The 22,571-nt window shown below is 43.9% G+C and overlaps 2 protein-coding genes across 3 annotated transcripts; both read right to left on the reverse strand.

Annotated features, from left to right (window-relative positions):
* Nucleotides 1-2,770: 2,770 nt before the first annotated feature.
* Nucleotides 2,771-5,165, reverse strand: LOC139664323 (basement membrane-specific heparan sulfate proteoglycan core protein-like; the record flags this gene model as incomplete). The annotated part of the gene is made up of 7 exons (XM_071543111.1): nt 5,117-5,165; nt 4,516-4,662; nt 4,284-4,418; nt 3,747-3,919; nt 3,449-3,635; nt 3,131-3,310; nt 2,771-3,037 (listed from the first exon to the last, which is right to left on the reverse strand). Coding segments are annotated over exons 1-7 (1,138 nt in total), but the record flags the coding sequence as incomplete, so codon positions are not given.
* A 2,577-nt stretch (nt 5,166-7,742) lies between these two features.
* On the reverse strand, nt 7,743-21,072 carry LOC139664308 (pre-B-cell leukemia transcription factor 1-like). Of its 2 annotated transcripts, XM_071543097.1 has the most exons (10): nt 20,635-21,072; nt 19,839-20,025; nt 18,200-18,273; nt 12,313-12,557; nt 11,654-11,844; nt 11,354-11,489; nt 11,006-11,162; nt 10,675-10,778; nt 9,220-9,306; nt 7,743-8,448 (listed from the first exon to the last, which is right to left on the reverse strand). In XM_071543097.1, the coding sequence occupies exons 2-10, from the start codon at nt 20,021-20,023 to the stop codon at nt 8,356-8,358; spliced, it is 1,272 nt and encodes a 423-aa protein (XP_071399198.1). In that variant the 5' UTR covers nt 20,024-20,025; nt 20,635-21,072; the 3' UTR covers nt 7,743-8,355. The 2 variants fall into 2 exon arrangements, with proteins under 2 accessions (XP_071399198.1, XP_071399199.1); XM_071543098.1 differs by lacking the exon at nt 10,675-10,778 and having other exon boundaries at nt 19,839-21,072.
* Between the last annotated feature and the right edge of the window lie 1,499 nt (nt 21,073-22,571).

Consider the following 22,571-nt stretch of genomic DNA (forward strand, 5'->3'; position numbering starts at 1 on the left):
TGTAAATTAAATAATGCTGAAATTCATCAAGTTGCTGGGGACCCCCTGGAACCCCCTCAAGGACCCCTGGTGGTCCCCGGACCCCACATTGAGAACCACTGCATTATTGAATATTACTGTAAGATGCAGCCTATTTCCTTGTACAGTGACCTTTGACCCCTTGAGCCCGGGGAACAGCCCTTCCTGTCAGCAGTCTGGTTTCACAGAGGGATTACTGGCTCTCCCTCTTTATGTGAGTGAGAGTGTCCAAGTGTCTTTCAGCTGATTTGTAAAAGGCTGTTCTACAGTAAGATCAACATCGTGCGCAGACTGTTATGGCTTTCTGCTGCACCAGTTAGGAGGAAGAAAATGTCCTTGAAACAATGTAAGATCAGATATGAGGCAACTTAGTTGTCTTGGCTCTGCAACCAACAGAATAGTGGGACTCCATTCTCTATTGCCCTGTCAGCCTGCCTTCCTATGCCAGGCAGCAACTGTTGTTCCTGCGACCCTGGGCCTGCAGCTTATCAGAATTCCACAGGTGGAAACCATAGCAACAGACTTGACGGGCGCCTCCCATCCACCTCTCACTTCCTGGGGAAACTCTCACCTCATTGGTTCCTTCCTGAAAGATCTGGTTTTCCAGATCATTACTGCAGGGACGTCATGCCGGTCTTCATCCAGCAACTTTAGCAGTCTTTAATTATTCTCATATATGGTGCTCAGGAAGAGGAATGTATGTATTCCCCAAGCGCACACATACAAGTGTAAGATTGAGTGCCTGTTTTCCTCTTCCATCCCCTCTAAAAGGTTAATATAAGCAATGATAGGATGTGTTTGGGTGTGTGTGTGTGTGTGTGTGTGTGTGTGTGTGTGTCTGTGTTTGTGCATTTCCTTTTTTCTGGGATGTCATCTGGACTCTTATGAACCTCACTGTTTATGTCAGACTCCATTACAGAGAATATATCTATGTCTGGTTATTACATACACAAGAGCATGTGCGCATACTCACACACACGCACACACACACACACACACACACACACACACACACACACACACACACACACACACACACACACACACACAAACAGATTTTGTGATTTTGTAGAGCTTCTTTTCTGTCATTGATTCAATCTTTTTTCCCTCTATTCCTCTATTCCCTCTCTATATATCATCTAAATTAGAATTTGATTTCTCCCTTTTTCCTTCAGATTTCCCCCTTCACTATCTCATCTTTCATGTAGTTTTTTGTCTACTTAATCTGCCCCCCCTCCCTCTCTGCCTTGGTCTGTCTGTGAAGTGAGGGGGTGGTGAGAGGTGAAAGAGGGCAGATGTTTCCTCCCCAGCTTTGAAGATGCTTGTAAAGACGGAGAGAGGAAAAGTAGACCAGAACACTTAAACCCCCAGTGGAAGAGGTGTGATGAAAGAGTAAAGACTGTTCTCCCATGGAGATTGGACGTTTTACAAGGGAGGCCACAATCACATACAGCAGATACAGGCTTCGTTCTGGCAAGAGCTCAATGGTAGCTATCTGTCCAACCTACTGCTGCTGCTACAAATCTGAAATGTGACAGGACAGTCCATCTAACATCACATTTAGGAAGAGCTGCATTGAAGTTTGTCTAACATCTGCCACTGATGTGGCCATTTGTGCCACATTTGTCTGAACAAACAGTACTTTGCCTGTTCAAGAGGAGTTTACAGTCCATGTTTACAGAGTGAGCTGATATGTCCAGCCAACTGCTTTTCCTTTTTTAAACTTAGGGATGACTTGTAGTCATTGGAAAACAATAGCTCCACTGTGAACAGCATTAGCCCTTCCAGGGTGTGACAACATCAAATTGTTCTTCTTCAGTCTGCATACTGTATCTGTACCTCATAGCTACATATTGCCACCAAGTGGTGAGAGAAATGGCTCCCATTTGTTAACTTTCTGATGTTCAAAGTTTGACACCAGCCCTATGTTGTTTCAGACGGAAAAGCAGCGTGGCAAAATGACAACACATTTTTAAACATTAATTTGGATATAATTTAGCTTATATTTCAGTCCATAATTTTGTAAAAGAATTAATCAGAATTCAGAATTCACCAACATAGTTTTTCATTTAAATTACTGTAAATATATCAGCATTTGATGTGAGTTATATTGATATTTTATGGCATAAAGGTATTAATATTATGTCAAGGTTTTAGTTGTTCTGCAACAGTGTAGACTTGGCAGTTGACACAAAGGGAACGATGATGGGATGAGGAGGCAAGTTAGCAGACACTGGAGCAGCAGCAGTAACTCCTCCTACATCTCGGTCGTCAGTCTTCACCGCGTTTCAGAGGTACAACATTCCAAAGGGAGATATGAGGCAGTAGACAAAGCAACAAGCTGTGACTTTCTATAAAAATATAAAATTAACCCCATATGCACAGTAATATCAAGATTTTGAGCAACATTGATGTCTTTCACTTTCTGAAGACCAAATATATGAATCTATTGAATGTCATTTTCTCAGTTGCCTCAATTAACCTTTTGGTCTTCTCAATGGCAATAACCCAATCTTGCAGAAAGTAGTAGTATGTTACATTAAGCGCTGCACTGAGGGTGTGTCAGTGTGAGCGGCACAGTGTGACCACCTTGGCTTAAGCTGTAAAAGAAAGCAAAGGAGGGAAAGAGCGGGTTTGTGTGGGGGAGAGAGAGGGAAAGAAAGACAGGGCGGAGAGAGTGAGATCAGTTATAATTATGGACTTTGAATTCACAGAGCAGTGGACTCCTGTCCCAACCCAAACACCAACTCACTTTTTACGGTGACTTTGGCCAGTGCCTCACTGGAGCCGATGTGGTTGGTGGCCACACATTTGTAGGTCCCGCTGTCAGCCAGTTTCACACGGGCTATCTGCAGCTTGCCGTCCTTGGTGGTCTCTGCCCCCGCAGGTAGGGCCGGCCTGCCAACTCTACTCCAGTGGAATTGGAGGGGGTGAGAGCCGTGGGCGAGGCACTGCAGCTGCAGGGCGTCCCCCGGCTGCAGCCTCACCTGGTCAGGCAGACAGGTGGTGTAGGGAGGGGCTAGGGGAAGAAGAGAGACCAAGCAAATTACTCTCATCATGACCTACGACAAAGAAGAATCAGAGTCTGTGTGCGTCTGTTTTCTCTACTCACACTCCACCTCCATCTGCGTGTAAGCCTCGCTGTAGCCATGTATGTTGGTTGCATTGCAGATGTATTGTCCTGAGTCTTGACGCCCCACACTGGTCAGTGTCAGAACTCCACCCACCATTGTGTGTTTCCACGGCAACGGTGCCCGTAGCTTGGACCAGGTGATGACAGGAAGGGGAGAACCTGGAGAGTGGAGACAGGGTTAAATGGGAAGAAAGGATGAGGAGGAAAAGGCATGAGAGGAGGACTGGGAAAGATAATTTACTTTTGATGGTAACAGCAACACACACACACACACGCACACACACACACACATCTTACCACTGGCGCGACACTCCATAGTGATTGTGCGTCCCTCCACTGCTGTCATTTGCTCAGCGGCCACTGAGGCCACTGGAGTACCCTGCCCACCCTCGACAATGACTTCAACTTTGACCTCTGTCACCCCCTCGTTGTTTTCAGCTTGGCAAACATACACTCCTGAGTCTTCAGGACGCACTGCAGCCCACTGGGGAAAGAGAGAAGATGATGATGACGATGATGATGGTGATGATGATGATGATGATGATAATGATGATGATGATGATGATATGCACATGTCTCTGTGTCCATAATTCACCTGTATGGTGTTTACATCGTTTGTCGTCGTAGTAACCAGCTGGAGGGTGGAGCCTTGGCGTTTCCAGGTCAGTGTGGGACGTGGCCTGCCTGTGGCACGACACTCCACAGACACACGTTCACCCATCCTGACCCGCAGGGGCCCCGCTGGCGTCAGCCGCACTTTAGGAGAATCTGAGGGAGAGTGCATACAGACAGGATATTAGAAACTTATAAAGGCACACTCATACAGACATTCACACTTTAAGATTAACAATAAAAGAACTGGGAGGTGAACAAGGTAGAGAAAACAAGGTTCTGGGGAAAGAAAAGTGGGGCTGTGTTTCATACCAAAGGTCTTGTTACAGTGGATGTCAAATTGGCACTGTAGTAAAAGGTACAGGGTGATGCAATTTGTGAGGAAACCTTTTTGTGGTTATTCCCTGTGTTACTGATGGGTTTTTTTGGAATACCTGGTACCAGGAATTGAATTGAAAACACACATACATGCACACACACACAGAGTTACAGAAACACAAAGTGCACAAGACAAGCTCACGTCTGACGTTCAGCACAGCTGTGGCAGAGCTGCGGCCCACAGAGTTGCTTGCCACGCAGCGGTACTGGCCCTGGTTGCCAGGTTGGGCATTAGCAATCGTCAACACAGAACCATCAGGCCCAACCTTCACATTGTCTAGGGAGATAAGCAGAACCCAGCCGTTGTATTCAGTGATACTTTACAGAGGATGTACAGAGGTGTTGTAGGTGCTTATTTATTAGACACTCCTGACCTGGAAACGCTTGGTTATTGGCTCTCTTCCAGTCCAGTTGGACTGGCTGCGCCCCTCTCGCCACTTGGCACCTAAAGCTGGCAGACTCCCCCTGGCGCACTGCGGCCGCCCGGGGCTCCACTGAGACGACAGGGGCCTGGGCACCCACTGCAGAGAGAGGGAGGGATGATGATAAAACACGACCAGACACACTCGCACCCAGACACACATGTACAATGCAACTCTTTGAACCTTTAGTCAGGTCTGGGAAAAATACAATGTAAACAAATACCACCCCAAAGCAAACAGCCTAAGCAAATACACAGATTGAACTGAACAGCTATTTGATGACTAAGCAAAAAAAAAAGTAAAAAATGCACAAAAACGAAGCAAAATTCTTTCAAAGGGCAAAATGATAGTCAATGTGTCATACCAAAATATTAAAACAGTTGATTTCCTGAAAAGTGTAATAATTTCCAAAGTGCACAAATAAATCAAAATGACTGCATGTGTACCTTGTGTAGAATATTAACTGAAAAGCAGTCAAAATGACACATCCTCTGCTAAATTAAAACCATTATAGCAGGTTTTGCTATCCTAAATCCTAAAGCAGATTTGTTACCTGAACATAGTAGAGAACACAGGATCAGAGCAACAGGCGAGATATCCATGATGAACAGACGACAGAGACACTTTCCCTCCGCGGTACAATCTCTCTCTCTCTGTCTGTCACTCTCTCTCATGCCAGCACTCTCAACCTTTAACCCCTCACTTACTGTTTACCCCTTCCCCTACTCAAACCTTACACACAGACCATTGTCAGTAAGGCAGCAGGGGCATAGAATACAGTGTTTTAATGTACTGTTTTTTTGTTGCTAGGTTTGAAGTAATTATCTAATTTTATTTCAATTTCAAAAACATCTGGTCTGACTAAATTGATATTCGAGGCATTTGAAATTCCTGACAAGTGCATGCTTGACAAATGAATAAACAGTAATGAATAAGTCATGCCACAGACATTCCAAGGATAGAAGTTCTGGGAAGTAAATAAGCGAAAAGTAAATCAGCCTGACTTAGGCTTAATGCACTCAAACTGCGATCCTTTTAAAAAATGTGCTGCAGTAGTGGAAAAAAAATCAGTTTTGACATTGCTTTCATCACTGCAGCCTTCACACTATGAGCCCTTTTACTCTGCTTTCCAGGAAAACGATCACACTCAAGCCAGATGCTCCCCTTCCCCCATGTGTCTGTATCGTCCAGCCAGACGGACGTGCTGCTGGCTGTTGAAGCAGATTTCAGATGGTTCTTTCAAGCACAGTTGTCCCTGTCTCTGCTCCGGTCCTGGTCAAAGAACTTGGCAGGATAGTGAGTCACCTGCGGGAAAGTTTGGAAGGATTATTATGCAGTTACAAATGATGACGCATAACCTTTACTTTTTGCCACAAGCTACTAGTCATTTGCTATTTAGTAGTATAGCTGTTATGGAAAATGTGGGGAAAACATACCCAGTAATTTTTTAACAAGATTTTGAGATGTACTGCCTGCAAGCAAGCAAGAATATTTAGAAAACTCAATGAAAACACAAAAAGGTCCCTAGATATCAGTGTTACTCTAGATTAGTTTGGATAAACACCATGTATCTCTCCTTGTTTACCTCGTACAACACATAAGCTATGAAAGCTTACATATGAGGTATGAGCGCTGGAATTATTTATTTATTTCTCTGGTAGATAGAGTGGAGTCCTCGTGAAATTCCAATGAGTCCATTTTATTTTCATTGTGGGGAAGGACAAATGTTATAAAATGTCCCTCTAAATGGCTTGAAAAAGTAATGAAAGATAAATTGCTGGATAATGTAATAACATTATAATATTAACCAGTGATTATTAGGCCAACTTCATATGGGGTGTAACATATTTTTAACTGATGAAATAATAACAAGAATATTGACTAGCAAGAGTTACTACATTTTTATTATTCTTATAATTCTTAAATTATTGGTCAATATTATATTAATATTGGTTATTATTATCATCATAACGTGTGTAACATTTTTACTGAAGTAATAATCGCCAGTTAATCTAATAATGTGATGTTATTACATTAGCCAGCAATTCATTACATAAACAGGTTTTATTAGATTTAGAGAGACATTTTGTCACATCAGCATGTTGTTACATTATCTGGAAGTCATTACGTTATCAGTTGCTTCACAGCTTTTCTCACCTCATCACCACCTACAAACCTGCAGATAAATGACTGGAAGCAAGCCAGGTTCTTTGTACCTTTCTTACAGGCTATCAGGTCACCAGGTCCCAAGACCTGGTGACATTCACACTTTAAGATCAACAATAAAAGAACTGGGAGGGGAACAAGGTAGAGAAAACAAGGTTATAGTTAAAAAAAAGTGGGGTTGTGTTTCATATCAAAGGTCTTGTTACAGTGAGAGTCAAAATGGTAAAAGCACTGTAATAAAAGGTCCAGGGCGGTGCAATTTCTGAAAACATAGGAAAAACTGTTGTAGTTATTCCCCGTGTTACTGATCGCCTTCTTGGAGTACCTGGTTTGGCAGGACATAGTTTTATAATGCCCTGAAGGTCCAGAGGCAGATCAGGTGCAGGGACAATACTCAACACTAGAGGGTGCAGAGGGACAAAGGACAAACCTGGACCTGCTGCTTGGTATGATCTGAGACTGAGCATAGCTATTAGGACCGGTTCTGCCTGGTATGCCTGTTAGCCTCAGGTTAAACCCAAACTGGGTAAATCTCTCCTGTGTCTCCTGCTCGGCATCACTAAACTTATCTATTGTCTCAAAGAACAAAATAATGAAGAATTACTGAGAATAGTTGACCTGAAGAGCATCTTGTGTACGGCTACTTCTTGTGTATCACTGTGCCAAAAAATACACCTTAAAAAACAAACATAATCAATGACACAAACTTGTCTGTACGACATCCATATGCAGTTTTATGCACTTTGCAACAGAGAAACTCTGCTCAACATGTAAACAATTCAACCGCTGGAGAGACTGCATTCCAGCAGCTCCAGGAGAATTCATCAGCAGGTTCATTATGGCTAAACGCTGGTTTTGGTTGCTTCAAAAGCATTTACGAAACAACTACATAACCCCTTAAAGTAATACTGTACTTGCATTCATATCAATATAAACAAATGCAAATTCAATTCTTATCAGAAACAAAAACACCACAGGACACAAAAACGTAATAACTGACATACAATGTGTTTATTCATTTTTGGTTATTTCTGCCATTTAGAAGTTTTTGTTGTACCTATACATTTTTCTCTGTAGCAACCTTTTTTTAAAAAAGTCCAAGAAAAAAAAGAAAAAATACAATCATAGCTAAACATCTAAAAAGGACTACATGCATGGAAGACAAGTAACATATTTATTTTTTTGCCTTTTTTCCATTAAAACTTTTTTTTTTTTTTTCATTCTTTGAAATAAAATGATGAATCCACATCTGGCTCCAGGCCACATACAGGCAGGTGCCCTGTTGTAGTGAAACAGTATTAGAAAAAGCCTCTCTACATCAGTGACTAGATTTATCTTTTAAAAAATGAGAGAAGAAAAAAACATGGTGAGTGATTATAAAAAGAAAGAAAAAAGATAATGGTGTCAAGACATTGGCTAACTTGGAAGGGGAAGGAGGGGTAAGAGACTGTTGTGGGGGAGTCGTGGTGGAGGTCGGCGTTAAAAAAAAGAAACAAGAGGAGTTGTGGAGTTTGTGGAGTTTTGTGAGCTGTGGAAGAGGCCGTCTGTGGCTCGGCTTGAGGTTTGACTACAGGTTGGACTCATGTTAGTCTGAGGAGTCGGACGGGGGGACGGGGTAAGGATGACTCAGTTGGAGGTGTCAGAGTGCACACTGCCTGGTGCCCTGGGTGGGGGGGTGGGGGAGGGGGGATCAGCGCTGTCCTGCCAGCCATCATCAACCTGAAGAGAGAGAGACAGCAAGAGAGAGAGAGAGAGATAGTCTTAGATACTCTTCCACTGTTGTATATCACCAATCTGTGATGTTCAGTGCATTCCAGGAGTTATGTTGTGATGAAAGTGTTGTAATTTACTTTTTTGTTGTATCTACTTTCCCTCAACCTGCCTCGTCTACTTCTACTTCAGTTAGTGATTTCCTACATTTCCCAGAATGACTTTCAACAACCCAGAGAAGGGGCATGCATTTTTTGCTTTCTAGAAAGAAGCCTTTGCTCTTTGATTCCAAGAGCTGACACCAAAACCTGATGTTTACTGTTAATGTTTAAGATAGTTGAACATTTTTTTCTGCAATTAAACTCCAATGTAGCTGCTCTGGAAGTATCTTGATGTGATGTCACAAAGTCGTGTTTGGCCATTATGTTCAGCATGAAATCATGATGATGTCATCTATGTTTGGCCAGCTATTCATGGGAATAAGAAAAATACAACACCAAACAACAAAATGGGCCCTGAAATGCAAAGCGCATCGCACATAGGTTTTGTTTTTACCAGTTTTAATTTGTTTTAGCTGTTTTCCTTAAAGCTGAACAAACACTGGTGTTCAGGTTCAGAGGGGTAATGTGGTGCAGCGTATGTAAAGACAGAAACTACATCAATAGGGTCTACAAAAGGTGTGCACTGTACAGCATGCTACCACAGGGAGACCCTGTTACCATGGCTACTCTCTTGGTGAGTGTGTTACTATAGCAACAGTGTGTAACCATGGTTACTCACATGGAGACAGTGAGGGGGGAAGAGAGTTCCTCCAGGCAGGTCCTCATAACCTCCCGTCAGGAGTGTAACACGGGGCTGGGTATCCTCCTGAGGGGTGAACAGGGGACACGTCATGTACAGACGCCACACACACATGCACACACACACGCACACGCACACGCACGCGCACGCACACGCACACGCACACGCACACGCACACGCACACGCACACACACACACACACACACACACACACACATTTAAACACATAACAAAACACACAAAGAAATCAAACACTCAACATAAAGAGGAAAAACCTTTAACAATAACTCTAAGGGCCAACACACTGATTGGGTCTTCAACCTGGGAAGGTAATGCCATTGCAGGGGAGGAAGGAAAATTTGGGGGTGACAAAAATACACTGACTTGCAATATCAAGAGCCTCATGCATTTGCAATATGTTTTTATTTGGCATAGCTGCAAAGGTGAATTCTCCTTCACTTGAGACCAACATACTGCTTTGTCAGACGAACACCGAGGTCACTGGAACACTTGGAAGTGACTTTCACCCAGTTAGCTCCCTCCTATTTTCGTCTAAATCATTATGTTCTTTCTGGGCTTACTGTGACCTCTAGCAAAGTCACACACAAAAGGGGAACCTAACGGTTCAAAGCAGACTGAGAAAGAGATTGATGAAAATTTGAAAGTCTGCTGAAATAACATATTTTAAGGGCAATTATTCACCACTCAAGACTATAACTAGATCTTCATTTTTGTCAGGTTAGACCTCCTGTGCAACAATCACCAAGGTGAACCACCTAACTAGATCAGGATTAGGGAACAACCCTGTCCTTGTGTAGAACAGTTTATGTTACTGTCCTACACAAGGACAGCAGGTAGCTGTACAAAATAGCAAATAAATAGAAAATAGCTTCGACCTAAATTAATTTGGAGTCTGCGATTTATAAAAGGTTGAACACCCCTGGCAAAAAAGACATCTGCTGGTAGGAATGAGGGATTGGGATTCTCACTGTGTGAGGTCAGTCTATTTGACGAAGCCAGGAAGAGTATGGAGCAGATCAAACCACACCCACCCATCACGCCAGTGGAGGGCCTCCAGAGGAATGAAGCCAGAGGCAGTGAAACAACATAGCTGTTCCCTCACACCTCCACAAATCTGAAACAACTGGACATGCCAGCTCCACCTAGTTTCAGCTTTGCATCTTACTGGCTTGCGATGCACCTCCAACTAGACTGGGGAGCAGTTAGATGTGGCTTGGCTTGAGGAACTCGTGCAAACATGAAGTCAGCTTTGTCTAGGTGGGAGGGAGAGTTGTGGAATGGGAGAAGTAGGGGAAGGAGGGCCTGAGGAAAGGAACTAGGTGCGAGGAGGTACAACAAAGGCATACGGTGGACACTGAGGGAGGACTGGTCTAGGAGGCTCAATGGGGGGAAGGGACCTCGCTGCAGTCCTACCTGAGGCTGCATTGAGGGGTTGAGAAATAACCCCTCCCCATTGGCTGAGTTCAAACCCAGGTGGGCGTGACCTGTGCTGGGCCGACTGTAGGAGCCCGATGAGCCTGCAGAATGTGATATTCAGCTGATCAGGAGAAAGGCCGCTGCAGGTGATTTATAGACCCGCGCCAAGGGAAAAGGACTTTGATTTGGATTTATATATTGGCAGAGGAGGGCACAATATCTTCAATTGTGAGTTTTAGTTTACTTGAGTACTCAGGTGTGTGTGTGTGTGTGTGTGTGTGTGTGTGTGTGTGTGTGTGTGTGTGTGTGTGTGTGTGTGTGTGTGTACCTGAGTTTGGTGTGGCTGGGGAGTTGGCTTGGCTAGCCTGCGAAGATACACTGGCTGCATCCACAGCTGTCTTCATAGCATACAGGTTAGCCTCCTCCTGGAACTTCCCAATGTTCTTCTTATACCGAATCCTTTTATTACCAAACCAGTTAGACACCTGAGAGAGAGGGATGGAAAATAGATAAGATAGATATTTATTGGATGGAGTGAAAGAGGTAACTCAAAAACATACCAAGAAATGTATCTTGCCCCGTATACTCGTATATATATGTGCTGAAGCCCCTTTTGACACCAGGGTGTTTGACTGTGTGTTAAACCATGTCTGACCCTTGACCCCTGAGTGCTGACCTGAGAGACAGTGATGGCACACTTCTTGGCCAGCTCCTCCTTGGCCTCCTCGCTGGGGTAGGGGTTGGCCAGGTGGGAGTAGAAATACTCATTCAACACCTCTGTTGCCTGCTTGTTGAAATTTCGACGCTTCCGCCTGACAGAGGAGGGAGATTGCATCAGTAAACTCTCAGACACGAGCAGATACTTTTTTCAGTAAGTTGCTGTTACTGTCAGACAGAGACTGGCAGACAAGAACTCAAGCACCGACTGAGAGAGACAGGAAGAGGAACACAAACAAGAAGAGAGACACAAACCGACCTGGCATCCAGGAACCTGGAGCGTAGGATCATGACAGCTTCGCAGGTGCTCTGTTTCAGCTGCATCTGGATGGAGCTGAACTTGCGGTGGATGATTCCCACCATGCGCTCGATCTCTTTGGGCGAGATGGGCCGCGTACGGGACTGTTCCCTCAGCAGGTTCATCACATGGTTGGTGAACTCACTGCAAGCCTGCATGGGAGGAGGGGAGTGCAAGAGGTGAGAGGGGTTTAGGAGTGAGGGAGAGAGAGAGAGAGAGAGAGTGAGCAACAGCAGTTGCTGCCATGGTAGTGGTGCCAGCTTTCCCTGGCATGCCGAAGCCAAACATTGTCATTAGAAACTGGATTGTTCTGGTCCTCAGTTCTGATTGGCTGAGTCATGTGTGGAGCTGATGTAAAATACCTGATAAATGCACACCTGTGACCGCATAAGTGTTAATTGAAATATCAATATGCTAACCCAAAATCACGACTCATACCAGTACTACAGCAATATTGCTTAGCAGAAGAATAACATTTAATTATTATTATTTAATGATTATTGGTTAAAATAAAAAGTTGTGCTCTTTTTAATTACAATGGTGTGTTACCGCTGTTTTATTGAAAGCTGTACTTCCCGTTGTGGCTGACAGCACCTCTTTAGCTGTTCGAACTAACATACCTGTTCGTATTTCTCCAGTTCGGAGTGGTAGATCTGTCGTATCTGGGCTAGCTTGGCTCTGTAGTCTGAATGCTCTATGCTCCCGTCGCTAGGTGACCCCCCGGCTGCCGCAGCAACTGCCGCCGCCGCTGCAGAGGCCCCGCCCTTCTCTGGACCCGAAACACCCTCTGCTAACAGCATGTTGTCCAGTCGCATGATCTGTGGGTCTGGAGGGTCCTCTTCTTGGATGCCTCGGATACTGAGGACTGTAGATATGGGAGGAGAAGGAGAAAAACTGTTATGGATCGAATGTGGTGTAGTCAAGTCAAGTCAAAGACACTTCAGCAGGACAGATGCTTGTTGCTTGAACCCAGGGCTTCCAGCTGAAAGACAGTTTGCTTACTCACTATGCCACCCTGCTGATCTACTCCCCTTACTTCCTGCTACTAAATCTTGCTAAACAATATTAGCCTGGTAGCATTATGTTTATTGAACATACTATCAGGAGGTTTTGGAAACTGCTTGGCTCATGCGTTCAATCTTTCTCGATAAATGGCTCTGGGAGGATTCAGTAGTAGAGACGGTGATGGGTGATAAGAGTTGAGGGAAAAGGGAGATAGAATAGCAACTTTGTATGTCCTTTGTATGTAATGCTGTAATCTGCATTCAGAATTCCAAGTTAAGCCACCTTGGAAAAACAGGGTGCACGTCACACAAGGTGGAGGAAGGCAAGCTTTACACACACAACCCCTTGATGTTCAGCCTCTATCCCCATGTCCAAAAACTGTGTAATACCTGCTGATCAGTAGCCTGTTTCAGTACAATGAATTTAAATGATTAATAGCCAATTTTTAGCTGTGACCGTGCAGACCATGCATATAAGTTTTCTTTTCTTCTTTCTTCCTGCAGCAGACTTTCATGTGGGTGTCCACCTGCGATTTTTCCTCAGTGCTGGCAAATGATTCAAATAGTTTGACACTCTTGGACCCAGCAAGCACAGACAGTTTACATAATGCTATTTGCCATGGTAAATTTCAAAGATAGCATTTTTCCATCAAGATACTAAGAAAAAAGTTATGCCCCACAGCAAAATTAATGTTTTACTTTGATCAAATTGATTGAAATTGGGTCTAAATAACATTAGGCCTAATCATGAACATGCCTATTAGTGACTGCACAATCTAAACAAGTTCTTTAGGATGCCACCTGTAACATGCACCAATCTGGTCATAGCTCATTACAAATTATGTGTTTGTTTCTCCAACATCAGTATACTGAACATGCCAGTGTGTTATACTGTTTTCCAGTAAGTAGCCTAAATGTTGCAAATATTCATAGAATTAAAAAGTAAGTAAAAAACTTCCCCCCGCGCTGCACCTAATCAATGATGGTAAAATGAAAGAATCACAGAACACAATGTAATGCTAGACAAACCAGTGTTTGGTTTTCAGTATGGTTTGAATCAAGTATTTTCATAATTTTAAGTTGAGTATATTCGACTTAAAATTGTGAAAATACTTAATTCAGTATATTTTTCACAAACTGCATGCTACAGCATGCAGCATAATTAGTAGGGACAGTTCTTATTGTTTGAATTGTGTATAAAGTGTACAGTTTCCAGTACAGAACAATGCAGTTCCCTTGTTAGCCAGCAGAGGGCACTATCTTACAATACAGAACCAACAAGAGGCACATTTCCAGACTGCATTTAGATTCTCTCATTTTGTTCTTTCCTTCTAACTTTTTCTTGACGTCGCTCATTAGAGTGTCCTTCAGCAAAGACAAAGGAAAGTTATTATCCAAGGAAAAATACTCAATTTCCAGAGCAATCTCAACAAAGTCAATCATTATCTGCCAGGCACTCAGCCCAGTCGAGAAACAAGCCCCAGCTTCTAATCTCATACGACCTAGACACTTGGCTTGGCCCAGTCTATTCCTAGACAACATGTGACAATGGCCACTAATTGCCTGCATGGGGCAATGTTGCTGAAAAAATTAGAATAACCTACAAAGAAATAACTTTTAGTGGCATAGCCTGGCATCACCAAAGCAACTACAGGGATTAAAATGTCCAGTCTGTGCCATGATCAGACAGCCGAGATGAGACACTTCAGAGAAACCATGGTTTGATAGTGCAGGAGGGGCTGAACATACACACCGGATGACATAAGAAACTTAGCTATAGCTCTGTTTGTGTGCCTGTGTTTGATGGGGGGGTGTAAGGAGATCAAGTCTAAGTAGCGTCTGTTAGTCTATGCACTGGGGCTGGCAACACGCACATTGTGAACAGAGAGAAAGAGAGAGAAGAGAGAGGACAGAGTGAGACAGAAAGAAAGAGACAGGGAGGGAGACAGAGATAGAGAGAGGGGGAGGGAGTGAGGGAGAGGATGAATAGAAAGAAAAACACTAGCTGTTGCTATGGTAGTGATGCCAGCTTTCCCTGGCATCCCCAAGCCAAAAAAAAACAACACACACACACACACATACACACACACAAGCACGCTCGCACACACACAGCCGTTAATTAACGCTGGCTCTTAAGGAGCTACTAAAGACCCTGTGAAAAATGAATGCTCATTTGAGAGGTCATTAATTTGCACAGTTATGCAAATTAGGTGGCAATTACTGCGTAGTTCCAGGGATCGTCTCACATTCATAATCCCACAACGAGGGCTATGACAGCCTCCGCATCTGGCTAACCGCCACAACCGTCTACAGCGAACACACACACACATACACACACACACACTTATGAACAATAACACTCAATGTGATCACCTCTAATTTTACCCATGTACCCAACACTCAGTAACCCCCCAACCCACATTATGTGCACGGCATTGCATACCCCCTATGGAAAATCTAACATCGAGCGTATGAGAGTGCTGCACCTAACACCTTGGTGTGGCAGGTTAACCAGATTACAATATAATCCAAATGCTCAATAATCCATACACACTCACAGTCTAAGCAAATGTGTGTGTGGTAGGTGTGCATGTGTGCGTGTCTCCCATGGCTGCAGATAACAGACTGTAAAGAGGATCCCCCAGTTTCTTGGAAGTATGGAAGAAGAGGGGGGGATTAGCAAGGCTTACAGTTTACATCTTACAGAGAAGTCCTTCTCTGCCTCCCCACTATGCGCCCCCCCTTCCCCCTCTTCCTGCATTTATTCTTCCATACTTTCCAGTGCCACAGTCCCTCTCTCTCCCCCTATCTCTCACCATTCCCCAATTTCAACCACGCTGGCTCTCTCCCTATCTTCTTCTCTCTATCTTTCAGTCAGTCCTCTGATAAGCTCTTTATACTCTAACGTTTTCTAAGTTTAACTGAGAAACTTGTGTAGCGGGGAAGATGAGAGAGACAAGACGAGGGAAATAAAGTTAGAGAAAGAAAAAAAGGGTGTTGAAAGATGCAGTCTGGTACATGTGAGAAATAACAAGGGCAAACATTGCGGAATTATATTCAGAGGTAAAAATATACAAGCAGAGAGAGAGAGGAGAGCAAGAAAGAGAGGACAGTGACAGAGTGAGAGAGAGTGAGAGAAAGACTGCTATGTTTGAGGGAGCCAGGTCCCATTAATTTTAATTAATCCATAATTAGTCTGGATTATGGGCCAGCCTCCCAGACTGCCCACTCTGTAGAGCACACACACACACACAGTGTGAGGGAGAAAGAGATGTTGACTGAGCTGCTGTCCATGACATCTCGTGGTAAAGAGTGCTGTGGCAGAGTAAGCCGGCTTTGTGAGCCCACCAGGGGCGGTGGGTGGCAACTGCCCCCCAGTGAGAATGAGTGTTAGCGGTGTAGGCTGACAGGACTCGGGGTCTGGAGATTATCAACTGTCTGCCAATCCATGAAACACAACCATTACAGCCTCTCCCTCCAACTCATCCATCAATCTGTCTGTCTGTCTCCCCCTCTCTCTATCCATCTCTCTCTCTCCCACTTTCATTTTCGTTTCTTGTCCCGTTCCCGCCTCTCTGTTTCTTACTGCCACTTCGCCTCTAAAAATGAAGTCCTATTTTGTACCTTGGAATACTCTCAAAAATAGACAAAAAGAGGGAAGATAAAAATAGAGGGATGTATGGGGAATAGCGTGGCAGAGGGGTCAGAAAGGAGGAAAAGACAGAGACTTTTAATGGTTCTAACTTGGGACAGAGAGGAAGAGAAGGAGACAATGACGTCTGAGAGAGGGAGGCAGAGAGGGAGCTTGGCTGAGACAAAGGGAGAGAACTACTTTCTAAACATCCACAACTATTTACGTGTCTGAAAACCCAGAGAGCAAGAGTGGGGGAGAGGCAGAGAAATAAAAATGTCGAGTGAGAAAGCAGTTTCTTCTCTGAGGATTTTGGCCTGTTAATGAGCAGAATGGTAGTGGTCAAATGGGCATGAAGGAGCAACAACACACCGGGGGACAGGGGAATGGAACAGCAACTTTCCGGCAGAGTTGAATAGGTAGGAGTGGAGGCAAGCAAGAGCAATTTTCTCCCCCTCTCATGATTCGAGAAAGGTGGGAGAATCTTCCCAAGAATCCTTCTACCACTCTTTCATCTTTACCCTTCTCCCGCACTTTTCTGACCCTCTCGCCAAACTGTTTCCTCTCCTGTAATGCATTTCCCGTCTTTCCTACCACTCTCTTTCTCTCTCCCCCTCCTCTGCCAATGTTGTAAATTCAGACTGTGACAGTGTAAAAATCAAAGTGAATGACAGTGAGTAGGTAAGACAACTAGTTGCCTTGGAAACTATGTATCCCTCCTGCTGCCAACCTCAGGCCTCCTCTTTCCAAGGTAATTGAATGGAATTAGGTAATAACGAGAGCTGCTGTGCATCTCACACTTCTCTGTGCTTTGTGTGGAAGGGGTCCTCTACATCAGTCCTGCTGGTTTTCTATTCTGCCAGCTAGTTAATCGCATTCACCTGTCCTCCCATGCCTAAACAGTCCCTGATGAGACAGCTAGAATGAAAACTACCTGGCAAAATAGAAAACCAGCAGCACTATGGACCCTGAAGTTGAGAAAAACTGCTCTACATGACACCTGAATCAGGGTGGGGATGAATGACGATCACTGAGTCTGGAATTAAAACCATCTCATATTTAAGTGTAAAATCTTTACATCAACTAGCTTGTTTACTACCAACCAGTATTCTATTTATTTGTGTGACTCACAAGCAATTAAAGCTATTTCAGCATATGTTTTCTCAACTGCTGGCATAAATTAACATTGTTAATCAGATTAGACAATCCTGCTGCTCCCATGCATTTCTCACTCAAAAGCCTCTGCTATTATGACACTGCTTGACCCCTCCTTGTAGAAGCGCTTCCAGCCTTTTCACCCACTGAGCAATTGAAAGAGAGCATTGAAATCACCTAGGCAGCCAGCTGAGGATGCCTTTTAATATATTGCATCACAAAGTGAAGGGCACGAGAGTGAGACACACAAGAGCAAGGGAGGGAGAAAGAGAGACAACGACATTAATAAGAAGTAAGATTAGATGAATGAAAGCTAGGTGAATGCAGCTGGCCTTACATACTGCAATCTGCTTATCTGTCTCTTTCTGTCTGCCATCTCTTTCTCTCTCTCAGAATTGTTGTGATCATCACAAGGCATCACAACCACCAATATGAACAATAATATTATATTTTCAGAAAAGCATTCATTTATGTTTTGTTTTCCCTGAAAAAACTCAATCCTCATATAACTATCATCAATTTGATATATTAAGTATGATGTATAAGATTTTTGTCAGCCTTAAACGGCAGCCTATCTCAAATAAAAAGGTGGTAAACTGAGTTGAAGTGGGTTTACACTGGATATACTGAAGGAGTAAAGATGTTTATCCTAATTAGCGTGTAACATTTGCATTCATTGGTTGATATGAAAAAAGCAGCAGTCAATTAGCAACTCACCTGTCTTTTCTTTGATCTCGCACAGGACACTGAAGAGGGCAGGTTTCATTCTGTGGCAGTTTAACGCATGTTTCCTTTTATGGAAAACAAAAGAACGAGAGAGAGAGAGAGAGAGAGAGAGAGAGAGAGAGAGAGATTGTGAATTATGATGAACCCCTCTGTGACTACACACACTAACACAGTCATATACACGCACACCAACATTAGATCATACACCCAGGCACACGCACGCAGAGCAAGTCAGTGTTAAACAGATTGGCTTTAGAGGTGTGTGTTAAGTGTGCCACCAGACCAGTTTAAGCCTTTTACTGAAAACAGGCCTGAGCACATAACTATCTAATCCACCTGAACTTACTCACCTCAATGAAGAGAGGAGAGAACAGCAGAGGAGAGGAGAGGAGAGGAGAGGAGAGGAGAGGAGAGGAGAGCTGTGTTTGCATGCACATTATTAGAAAATTGACTGCACTCTGCACAATGAAACCAACAAAACTCTGTGGAGAGAACAAGACTGTGTGTGTGCGTGTATGTGTGTGCTAAATAAACTTAGCCAGGTGTTGCTATTGGTGATAAATAATTCTAGGTCATATGAAACAGAATCATGTGTCCGGTGGCCTTGTGCACTAGCCTACAGCACTCCAGTAGAACATTATAGACCCAGGAGACAGTCAGTGGGGTTACAGGTCAGAATTTACTGTATCCTACAGGAGGTTGGTAAATATTACACCATAATAACGCAGCGCCCTATGAATTAACACCTATGAACTAGTGTGTGTGAGAGGAGGGGGCAGGACAGGGGTAGTCTGGGTCATAGGGGTCATGGGGGCTATTTACAGCAGACATGGGGTCAAACCAAGTGAAATTCGATCCCCTCACCCTGCAACCGATAAGCAGCTTCACACCAACTGCTAACACCCCCCCCAACACACAGAGACACACACACACCACCACCACCTCTCTCTCCAGGCCTTTGTCGTTATTCAGCGTTAATGGCGTGATGGCCGATCAATCAGAGGCGGCTCGCAAACTCATCGCACTTAATTAGCCCGCTGGGCGGTCATGAAACTTACGAGTATTTATACAGAGGAGGACAGCGGGATGCGATGTGTGTGTGTGTGTGTGTGCGCGCGCGTGTGTGCGTGGAGGGTAAAGATAAACCCACCTAAACTCAGTTTAACCACCTTCATATTTGCGGAATAATTTCGTCCTGCCCAAGTTATAGGCTGACATAAATCTTTATGACCTAATTTTCTAACAGACATCATAGTAAGTGGCATCAAACTGATGCAATTTAAATGGGGACAGTGTAATTTAAAGGGGGAAAGCACATTTTTTTTCTGAAAATATAATTGTTTTTTGTTCATGTTTTCTTGTTTCATGATGGTGACCCGACACTGGATGTCTTAGTTAACCTACCTTTATTTAACGCTACAACACTGTGTGTGCGTGTGTGTGTGTGTGTGTGTGTGTGTGTGTGTGTGTATGCGTGCACGCGACCATGCAAGGATGAGGGGATCCCATGATCATTTTCTCCTGCAGGCCCAAAACAAACTCTTCCTACCAGCTCCTATTCACACATTTTGTCCTCGCTCCCCACAGGCCAATCAGGCTCCTTCCTCTGGTCTTACTCCTGTGTTATTACCTGGCCTGGGCCTCGTCCAAACTCTCGTCTGTGATGGCCATGATCTGCTGGAGGATGTCACCGATGTCCTGCTGCGGCTGGCCGAGGCTATGTTGCTTCCGTATGGCGTCAGGATCCACCACGTCCCCCTGAGTCAGTCCAGCTAGTCCAACAAGACTCGACATCATGCGGGCCTGGTCATCCATACCTTTCGCAAAAATGTCGTTTTGACAAGATGGGGGGAGTAAATGTGACAGTTATTCCACTGTAGATAAAAAGGGGGAGGAGGGAGGGTGGCTGGAAAGGGGGGGGCTCCTTTTCAAAGAGGTAACTTTCACCAATATGCTGCACTTGAAACTTGAAACACCGAGAGGTTGAAAAGTTGTCAGAAAAATGCAAAAACCGTAGGTCACAAAACAGAGCAGTGTAGCCTGTTAGGCTCCGTTGGGGCTATTGGCACCAGCGCATATCCTGGTCCGAATAACAAAGGAAAAGAGAAAAAAGTGCAGCCTTACCATTTACTTGTCTGAGTAAAGTGACAAAGGCAAAGCGATTAGGCCTCTACAATCTGCGGTGCTTCTTTGGCATGAGAGGGCAGGATTCACAAAATACTACTGTAAGATACTATTGTAAGATTATGAGGAGGGCGCGCGTATGCATGGTTTTTCTTCCACTGTAAAGACAAGACCGGGAGGCTCCGGAGAGGCGAGGAGGCTTCGACAGGAAGAGAAAGGTAGAGTATCTGAACGGCCAGCCATGCAAACGACAAAGAGATGGAGAGTGGTCTTACTACGAGCAAGAAAATGGCAACAATTACCACACTGGCTCGTTACAAATGTAACTCATTCCTGCTTTGGAAGACTGTCCGGCCTGTTTCCAAATCGCTGCCTCTGCAAACGCCAAGGAAAAAAAAACACAGTAGAAAAACCATAGGCTACCCTTGCGTTTTGAACGATGGTAGGACCAGTGGTATAGCTTATTATCTAATGAATAGAGAGTCCAACGTGACCGTTTTATGGTTGCCGTCTTCGCCTGCTCCCCTATTATTCATAAGTCCCAAAGACCTGCACGGTCATTAAAAGTGTGCGACCGACAGAATCACATAAAAGACGGACTGAAAAAGATAATTACGAGGAACTCCATCCAGCTTGTTTCGTCTGGTTCCGTCCAAGTCCAACAATACCCAGTTTATACTATTGGTTGTTCCTTATTCCCGTTTTCTTTCTCTGCGCGGCTCTCTCCCCCTCCTGCTCCACTCCTCCCAGAGCTACATTACCGATCACACACGGAGCAAGCTGTGCTCACCACTGTCAAGCTACACAGGATAACAAAGACGTGATTTCCGGTCACATTTTTCAAACTAAAAGCCTTATTAACAATCACGTTCAAAGTATCTATAAGTAAATAAAGAAATTAAAATATAGGATACATTTAGTTGAGGAATCTATAGTAAATTAAAGTACAAATATTGTTTTGTTTTTTCCAATATGTCCTTTTGGCAGCATCTATAGACGTAAGCCAATGCAAGATGCCATATACTGGGCTGCCAAAATATACAGACTCAATCACAAAACAAATAAGAACTTTGAAAGGATAGTACTAGACTACTATCTACTACTCTACTACTACCTTGGAAATGTCTATATATCTCTATATATCTGTTTAAAGGGCAATAAGCAAGATCTCGTTACTTTACTGCCCTATAGCACAAAATGTCTACAATATATCTGCGAGGGGTTGATAGGGCTGTTGATCATTACTCAACGATTGCTTTGCCAGGTGCTGAAATTTCTGGCTTTCAAAACATACATTCTGGCCCAAACTCTGTTTTCTCTGTTACTCCCTGCCAATCAGAGACCTGTCATTTTAAAATGACTCGAAGTTAAAAAAAAAAAAAAAAAAGTGAGAGAGAGAAGCCTGTCTATGTTGTTGCACTAATTGCCAATAGGAGTAGACACAGAGGCCATAAATGACTTAATGCATCTTTAGCCCAGTTTTGGCACAATAGTTCCTAAAAGCTATAAAATGGTGTGAATACCCAGTGTGAAGTCAGCCAGAATAAGCCACCTCTGAAATACCCTGTGCCTGCCACAAACATAGCAAGCAAGCACAAAAATTATGCCAGATAACTGAAGGAAGGATGTCTATCTTGCAAAAGTCTATTTTAACCCACAGCAGTGGCACGTGCATCATCGTTCCTAAAAATGTCTTTGCAGTCAGGCCTCCACGCTTCAGTGTCGGTGCTTTTATTTTGAAGGCAAAATAGCTTAAATTCCGGTCTTGTTCTGGCTGCCTCTGGCTGCCTTGACGCAGCTTCAGTCCTCATCCCCTCGCCCTACGTCAGCGGGCCCCGGGGAATGGTGCAGTTTCATTTGAGACCGCGGAGAGGCCAGTTCATCAGTTCACCATGGAAACAATCCTTGTTGTTGTTGTTGTTTTTTGTTGTTGTTACTGTTGTCTGTTGTTATTATTATTAACAATAACAATAATAATAATAATGATGATGATAATAATAATAATAACATAGTAATAGGCTAGTAATAGTAAGATTCTCAGCCCCAATGAAAAATCACTATAAAATTCTGATATTCCAGTACAGGAATGTCTGTACTAAATTAGAGGCATCAGGGTAGTTGTGTGTGTGTGTGTGTGTGTGTGTGTGTGTGTGTGTGTGTGTGTGTGTGTGTCTGTGTGTCTTTGTGGTGGTGGGGGTGTCTTGTCAGGGGGCCTAGAATTCCTAGAGGCGCCTCTTTT

Source organism: Centroberyx affinis, unplaced genomic scaffold (assembly GCF_046629955.1).
Source record: "Centroberyx affinis isolate AG114_WGS23_722 - 3 ecotype Tasmania unplaced genomic scaffold, CSIRO-AGI_Caff_v1 ptg004222l_1, whole genome shotgun sequence".
NCBI classification, from domain to species: domain Eukaryota; kingdom Metazoa; phylum Chordata; class Actinopteri; order Beryciformes; family Berycidae; genus Centroberyx; species Centroberyx affinis.